Source organism: Apium graveolens, unplaced genomic scaffold (assembly GCF_009905375.1).
Source record: "Apium graveolens cultivar Ventura unplaced genomic scaffold, ASM990537v1 ctg7642, whole genome shotgun sequence".
NCBI lineage: Eukaryota > Viridiplantae > Streptophyta > Magnoliopsida > Apiales > Apiaceae > Apium > Apium graveolens.
The window spans coordinates 3,744-12,816 of NW_027420500.1; the positions used below are offsets into that span (position 1 = coordinate 3,744).

The 9,073-nt window shown below is 31.4% G+C and overlaps 1 protein-coding gene across 1 annotated transcript; it reads left to right on the forward strand.

Moving 5' to 3' along the window:
• The first annotated feature begins 603 nt into the window (after positions 1-603).
• Positions 604-5,179, forward strand: LOC141704260 (uncharacterized). The gene is made up of 4 exons (XM_074507542.1): positions 604-833; positions 1,576-1,678; positions 3,666-4,130; positions 5,004-5,179. The coding sequence occupies exons 1-4, from the start codon at positions 604-606 to the stop codon at positions 5,085-5,087; spliced, it is 882 nt and encodes a 293-aa protein (XP_074363643.1). The 3' UTR covers positions 5,088-5,179.
• Positions 5,180-9,073: the final 3,894 nt, after the last annotated feature.

Sequence of the window (9,073 nt, forward strand, 5' to 3'; positions counted from 1 at the left end):
GCTAGTAAGACTTTCTTCTTGGTAGAATCTTCACTTGCTAGTGAAGAAACTTACACAAGCCAACAAACTCGAAATACTATTTGAACTAATTGACCTGCCTACGCTTGGATGTAATGTACTACTTAAAATGATTCGACTAGCTTAGGAGGCAGGGACTATTTATAGTGTAAAACTTTTTTTACCAGGACTTTTGTAGTGGTAGTGTACCTTTTCTTTCACCTCTGAAGGACTTCCTTAGATTTCCTTTATATCAATTGTTTTACCTGGATTCGAGCTGCTTAAGTGAGACAATTGCTCCACTTGCACTCTGTGATCTTCAGCCCTTTCTAATCTTTTATCATTATCTCTTCTTTTTTTCAAAGAAATAGTCTTCATATATTAGTAACTCCAATTATTTTAATTGTAGGTGTTTATTTATTTGGCTTTATAAAATCATACTTGCTTAGGTTTTACTTTTATATAATTGTACAAATTTTGCAGGAGACATTAAGAGTTGTTGGTTGCTTGTTCTATTTATTATTGTCATGGCAGTGGGGGGCAGTGGTAGTGGGAGCGCACTGAGTAGGGTCACCGGAAACAGGGGGAGAGGTGGAAGAGGTAGAGATGACACTAGGGGCCTGGGGCCAGGGTAGAGGTAATGGAGAAGCTGATCCTCAGGAAGAAAATGATGCAGAAGGCAGTGATGAAGAACAGGAAGATGATGATGCTGGACAGAGTGACGGTGTTCTCACATTTGGGAGAGCTCAACGCAGCATTTGTGATGGTGATTACAAAAAGAAGCCACAACTTGGACAACCGAAACTTGGAGTTGTAACCTTTATAAATGGAAAAAAGTAAACAATTTTTTTACAGTTTTGTTATTTTCCAAAAAATTATAATTTGTTACTTACACAGTTTTTTTCATTTAACAGTATTAAAGAGGCTCGTTACAAGAAAACAATTAGAGCGATAGTCAGAAATAACTGGGAGTTTGATACAGTAAAAGAAAAGGACGCGCACGAGAGGCTTTTTTAAATAAGTGTATCGAGGAGTTCAAGGTATGCTAGCTTATAAATTTTCAGAACTTTTCAATTACTATGACCTTTTTATATTAATACTCGCTTGTAAAGAATTCTATAACTTTTTTCCCGAAGGAATACTACGAATATCAGCCAGAATATAAAGTTGATAAAATCAAAGAACTCGCAGGGGACGCTGTCGTGAGAAATCATTTGAAGGCGAATTTGAAATGTTATATAAATGCTTGGAAGACTGATGCATATAATAGGGTTAAAGAGGCCCATGCCAGGGGAGACACAAGCGCAACCCGACGTACTTGCCCCCCCTACTACTTATCAGAACCTGCATGGGAGGGTTTATGTGACTACTGGGAGACTGAGACATTTCCAAATTGTCGGAAAATGTAGGGGAAAATGACAAGAAGTCAGATATTAAGCACTCCAGTGGAGCGAAGCCTTTTGACCAACGTTATGAGGCAAAATTTTCTCTTTATATGATGTGTTGAACTTGCTATTTGATTTTGCAAAAATATCTTTTATCTATACATGTTCATATTTTTTTATATCTCTTTTGTAGGAACTGGAGAAAAAATTGGAAAAAGCCTCTCACCCTTTTGGAAAAGTTTGATGTTTCATACAAAAAGAAAGGAAAAGTGGAAGAAATAGGGCGAAAGCTTAAAGTAAGTTGTTCTCCTTGTTTTAGTAACAATTACGAAAGGCCTGATAAGTAGTAGTAGTCATTACCTTTGGGCGGTGTCGTTGTAGTAATATTTTGTGAGACAGTAGTCAAGTAGCAGTATTCACTACAGCTCCTACGGTTTCATTATTATAAATAGTTTTTGGTGATGAGATAACAAATTTCAGCTTCGAATCAACCTAATATTCCCCTAGTCAATCACTAATATGTCTCTTAAAGTTGAGAGCTCAACTCTGATATGTTGTTACTCTCTGAGCAGCGAATGACTATTAAGTATAATTTATTAATAGCCCCAATTTTTGATATTAAGTACAATATATTAATAGCCCCATAATATATTAAAAAGAACTACTAAAATAAACTAAATTATTGATATTAAGTATAATATATTAATAGCCCTGTTTTTGTATCAGGGAATTGTGGGCATAATTACAAAACGCAAAAGTGAGTTACTTCTTATTAATGGATGTCTTCTTATGCTTGACAGCTAAATTCAATACACGCTCGTGTATTATTTTTTATGTTCAAGATGAGGGTTTTACTTCACAGTAAGGAGACTAATGTGGATATTTTCTACTTTAAAATATGATATTTGGGATAAGAAAGAACTAGAATTTAGAAGGCTTTTCTCATTATGTGGGGTGGAAGATGATTAATTTTCTACGGCCTATGTAACAAGTGATACTAAATACTAGGCCTTCTGATCTGCTACACCATTTTTTGTTTGATTGCTATTGTATACATGGCTGGAGAAACAGGTCTGTGATCTATTTAAACTCCCAATAATAAAGGGATATTGAGATTGCAATATCCAATTACATAAAGTTCTATTTGCATATCTAATTGAGGATGTCATTTTGTTTTATAAAAGGAATCAACTTATCGATAATTACAAAATTCAAAAGAGAGCAATAATTTTTTATTAGTGTATAATTTTTTTCATTATTCTCTAATATTTTGTATGATTAATTTTTTGAAGTTATATTGACTAAATTTTAGTTTAATTGATCACATTTTAACTTCAATTTTTTATATTTTGTGATTTTTAAATAAAAAATCAGTGTAAATATGAAATTATATTTAACGTATTATTATTTTCAAGTTTTAAGTATCCAAATATTAATAAAGGGGTAGCAGCATTGGTAATGGTAATGCTGATAGGCCTAAATTGACTAGGGTCTCAACTAGCATATATTTGTAATGACTTAATTGCTACTGAATATATGTAAACACACAAACAAGAACTACTATGCTTACCCCAGGCTTGTGCACATAAAAAATCAATGTTCATACATGCATCCGCCTCTATATCATGCTATGCTATAGTGAGCTATATATGTAGTGTATGGTTAATACGTCTTTATGTGTTGCGTTTTCGTGAATTTGCAGTGTTGTTCCATACTAGATTTTACTTATGTTCATTTAAATTTAATTGGATAAAATTTGCTACTCTTTTGGATTACTTTTGTGCAAGTCCTGTTTTTTACCAAGATATCATATACAATAGACTTATTTCTTTTTACTACTGCACTCTCAATTTTAGAGTTGAGTTTTAAATACTACCTCTGTGCCGCTGCTATAAGCCCTGTTTTTGTTGACATTGTACTATCAGGGAATTGTGGGCATACATACTACCTCTATCTTTTTAAATACATCAGCTATATTTTTGCCTCTCTATTGATAATTTGTAACTTGTGGCATGTGAAATTATTAAATCCATTCACTTGTACATTCACTTCCATTGTTAAAATTATCAGGTTCAAGAACTGAGACTGTAGATTAATATATTTTGAAATTTTACTTTTTTGTGTTTTTTTTGCTTTCTTGATTTTTATCGATATATCATCATCCCGGTCTATTTACATGTTTAAGCATAATATAGCCTAAAATTTCAATTTTTCTGATTTGCATTAAGGGAAATATTGTGTTAAATAATTGAGTCGTATATCCTTGGTTCTTATGTAATTTAGGAGGTCGTGGAGCGTGCAACGGAAGAGGGGAATTCTCAGGATGCAACACTATCTCTAGCCAACCAAAGGAAACGTGACGTTGAACTATTGCTGGAGGTTTGTCCACCAAAGAAGGGAAAATTTAAAATGTTCCCGCGCCATACCCTCACGGAGCTTGTTGGAATTGATGAAGTTTCCAAATATACCACTTCTCAGTCTTCTCTGGTCTGCATCCCAGAGCGCATTCCAAAGTCTGCATATTCTATTATCGGGAAGGTCCTGACAGATGTGACTAATATGGTTAAAGCAATAGAGGAGATCGAGGTTACACGTGCTAAACTTGATGAAAAGGTGCAGATTTTGGCTGCTCGTGCTTATCCAAACAGAGATAATCTCGCTTCTAAAATTTTATGGGAAGAGTACATTCAAATAGCATCACACATGACTTCTCCTCTTTGTGAGCGTTATAAAAAGACTATTATAGAGGTAATAATATATTTTATTATTATTATTATTATTATTATTATTATTATTATTATTATGCTATCTAGACCTGACTATATTTCCAATTAATCTCATTTATCTGATACTATCTAGACCTGACTGTTTTTCCATTAGTGTTGTGCCAAATTTTTTATTTCAGTCAGGGTAGTTTGTTTAGGTGGAGTATGAGCTGCTTTGGTTTGCTGGGCTCTGGTTGGATTTCTATAGTTTTTTTATCTAGTTTTGTTAGGTCTGGATGGTTGGTTAGAAGGTGTTGTAGGCCTGTTTCTTTTGTTTGGTTTTTCAGATGTGCTGAAGTGTTGCAGCATGTTTTTTTGCAGAGTGGTATTGCAGGGGTCTGGGTTTTTGATAGTAAGGATTTAGAAGCTGATTTTGTCTGGGATTTTGCTGTAGTTTCTTCCTTAATTTGGAGTGGTGATTGCTTGTGTGGGGTCTGGTGTTTATTTTTTTATGGAGTGTTCAAACAACTGGATTTTCTGTTTTTTTGCTCATGCTGGTTTGCTTAGATCTGGGCTGGAATTTCAAGTGCATTTGATGTGCATTTTTGTTCTTATTTGGGGTGCTTGCAGATTTTCTCTGGTTTTTTTGCTTCTCTGGTTGCTTGGCAGGCTGGAGATTTTGGTTGTGGGGCTCTTTGTGTTTGGTTTGGGCCAGTAGGGTCTTTTCCTTGGTTTTATTTAAAACCTTAGTATAAGTGACTGGTTTTAGCATACTCTTCAATTTGTTTGATCATTCTCTGAATTTATTTAAAAACTTAGTACAAGTAACTCTCAAGTAATTTTGTTAATTGATCAAAAGTTGTCTGTATATTGTTTTGGCAGTGTAGTCTAATCAGATTTTTATTCTTAACCACAGGATACACGCTCAGATCATATGGAGGTGGACGAAGATGACAATGATATTCATATAGACGACTTGGAATATCGCTTCCCACTTTAGCTGAAGATCCTAGCTTATGATTATTTTGTCTAAGAACTTGCATGTGTTACTTTGGTCTCAAACTTTAAAATTTGGCATATGTTTTACGATCTCAAGTTACATATTTTGTGTTAGGCATGAAGACATTGAACTAATGCTTGTTTATGTATATATTTCAGTTTGGAGTCTCTCATTTGCTGTTTTATTTTTATTAATAGTTATATATCTAAAGAATTGTACGGGAGGCAGCCTATGAGGAAGCTTATTGGAAAATTATTTTACAATATTGTATTTTAAAACTTCAACTGTTAGTGGTTGAAACTAAATACCAATTGCCCATTAAGTTCAACAAGAGATGATTGTATTTAACAGACATAATCAGAATTAATCAACTACTTCCGGTTATTAATGAAATCTATATTCAACAAAATTGGGTTGAAATTAATATACAAAAAATGGACTAGTTAACGAATCAACCAAAACCGGTTGGGTTTTAAAAAAATAAATTCAACTTTTTTCGGTTGTTTTTAGTAATTTTGGCGGGATTTTTTTTTTTTTGTGAAATTCAAATTCAAAATTTTAATCTTTTTTGAAATATGTAAAGTTAATTTCAACGGAAAGTGGTTGAAAATAGTGTCAACAAACTCAACCGAAACTGGTTGAATATAATCATAAATTCAACCGGAATGCTAATTTCAACGGCCTTATTTACAACCGACTGGTTGCGGTTGAATTTAGTATAAATTCAACTAGATCCGGTTGGTCTTATGCTAAATTAAACCGAATATTGTCAGTTGAATTTAACCGCTTTTGTTGTAGTGTTACTTGTGTTTAATCTCATATTGATGTTTCAATTTTTTTTAAAAATATTTATGAATGATCCAACCTTAAGGATGCCAGGATCTATATATTTTAATGATATGATAAAATTTTTAGAAAAAAATAAATGTGTTTGGTTTGCTATTTCACCAGTCAACTAATAGTTTGACTAGTACTTCTTATCAGTATTTAGTCCCATATTGATGTTTTAATTTTTTTAAAAATGTTTATGAATGATCCAACCTTAAAGATGTCAATATATATATATGTTAGTGATATTATAAAATTTTAGAAAAATAAATGTATTTGGTTTGCTATTTTAATAGTCAACTAGTAGTTTGACAAGTAGTTCTTACTAGTGTGTTTAGTCCATAATGATGTTCCGATTTTTTAAAAAATGTAAGTGAATGATCCAACCTTATAGATGTCAAGATGTGTATATTTTAGTGATATGATAAAAAATTTATAGAAAAATAAATGTATTTGGTTTGCTATTTCACCAGTCAAATAATAGTTTGACTAGTACTTCTTATTAGTGTTTAGTCATATACTGATGTTTTGATTTTTTAAAAAATGTTTATGAATGATCCAACCTTACACATGTCAAGATATATATATGTTAGTGATAAGATAATTTTTTTAGAAAATAATAAATGTATTTGATTTGCTATTTTAATAGTCAACTGGTAGTTTGACCAGTACTTCTTAATAGTTTTTAGTCTATACTGATGTTTCGATTTTTAAAAAAATGTATGTGAATGATCCAACCTTACAGATGTCAAGATCTATATATTTTATTGATATGATAAATGTTTTATAAAAAAATAAATGTATCTAGTTTTCTATTTTAACAATCATCCAGTAGTTTGACTAGTACTTCTTACTAGTGTTTAGTCTCATACTGATGTTTTGATTATTTAAAAAATGTTTACCTTACAGATGTCAAGATTTATATATTTAATGATATGGTAATTTTTTTAGAAAAAATTAATGTATTTGGTTTGCTATTTTAATAGTAAACTAGTAGTTTGACCATAGTCATTACTACTGTTTAGTGTCATACTGATATTTTGATTTTTTAAATGATCCAACCTTACAGATTTCAAGATCTGTATATTTTAGAATACTTTTTAAAATTTAGAATATTATAATCTTTGTTAGTAAAATATTAAATAATATTTATGTCCTATAAAAGTTAATAAAATAATAATAATAATAATAATAATAATAATAATAAATAAATAAATAAATTGATACTCCTAAATTCGACCGGATACGGTTGTATTTAGAGACACGTCAACTATCCGCGTGAACTATATCTAGTGGACCAAATTCAGTTACTATCCCAACAATCTAACGGTTGGAGTTACACCAAAATAAAACAAAATTATATAAAAAAGAAAACATAACCCTTAACCCCACCCCATCCCGCCTACCCCTCACGCGCCACTACCTCCTTCCCCTCCCCTATTTCTTCCGGCAATCCTCCATCCCTCCCTCCAGTATTCTTCTTCTTCTTCCTCTCGTTCTTTCTCCGATCACATCCCTGCTGCATCTCCACAACTTCGCCGCAGCTCCGGCAACGAAGGTGAAAGAAGAGAAGGATATGTGGTGCTTATATGTATAATATTTGTAATGAAAAATTTCAGTTTCTATATAGGGAGTTTAAGAAGGATATCTCTCGTAAGCCGTAGTTGTAATATACAATTTTCTGATTTCTGTCTTTGGCCGGGTGGTGCTTATAGAACAGATGGAGGCTGCTTTACAGGAAATGAAGGGTGGTGGCCTTATATGTTACTTTTGTGTAAATAATGGTCCAAATTGTCATCTTTGAAAATTAATGCCCTATATGTCACTTCATAACTGAAGATCGTCTAGCGTTTTGATTTTTTTTTCTTAAAAGTAAAACGGAACTTCGTGAACCGTTTTAGTACTTTAATTTTTTTTATATGGGAAAACGGAACTTCGTGTACCGTTTTAGCACTTTGAACTTTTTTTATATGGGCAAAACGTTAGATAAAGCAGCGTTTTGGTAGCAAAACATCATATAAACTAACGTTTTTACCTTTATTTTTTTTAAAAAAACAAACCACTATATCTTGTAAATTATTAAATCATAAATTAATAAAAAAATATTTTAAATTATTTTCTAAAACCCAAAAGAGGATTGTTAAAACCTAAAATGATAAAAATTATTAAATTAAGTTCCATTCTTAAATTTTATAATTATTTAATTTAGAATTAATATTTCTGGTTCCTAGGGTTTAGGCTCCCTAAACCCTAAACCATAAACCCTAAATCGGTGTAACATTTATTAATTTCTTTTTAAATATTTCTAAAACCCAAAAGGGGATTGGTAAACCCTAAATGTTAAAAATTGTAAAATTATGGTATCATTTATAAATTCTAAAAATATTAAATAAAAAATAAATATTGAAATTATTAAATTAAGTTACATTCTTAAATTTTAAAATTATTTAATTTAAAAATAATATTTCTCGTTCCCAGGGCTAAAGGCCCTAAACCAGACCCTAAACCCTAGATTAAATTAGGGTTTAGGGGCCCTAAACCCTAAACCCTAAATCAACGTAATATTTATTAATTTCTTTTTAAATGTTTCTAAACCCAAAAGGGGATTGATGAACCCTAAATGTTAAAAATTGTTAAATTATGATATCATTTATAAATTCTAAAAATATTAAATAAAAATAAATATTGAAAAACGTAACATTAAACGATGTTTCCGGACCCCTAAATAATACACCAAAAAAAGCTTAAAATAAGAAAATAAAACAGAAAAAATAGAAAACACAAAACGTGAGTTAAAGTCACGTTGCTACATTATAAAAAAAATAAGAGGCAAAACGTTACACGATGTAGCGTTTGTATATAATTTTTTTAAAATTTAAAAACTATAAACGGAAGACAATGTTCCGTTTTGCATGTATTAAAAAAACGGAAGACCATGTTCCGTTATGAGGTGACATTTTGAGTCTTTTTCCCCGAAAGTGACAATTTAGGCATTATTAACTCAAATAGTGACAGTCTGAGCCTTTATTCGGAAATGAAGATATCAAACATAATGCCTAATCTAAACACATATAATATTCTTCTTGGTGGGTATGTAACAACATGGTGTGGTAAACATATAATATAATCTAAAGACTTTTAAAGTGAGGGAAACAAGT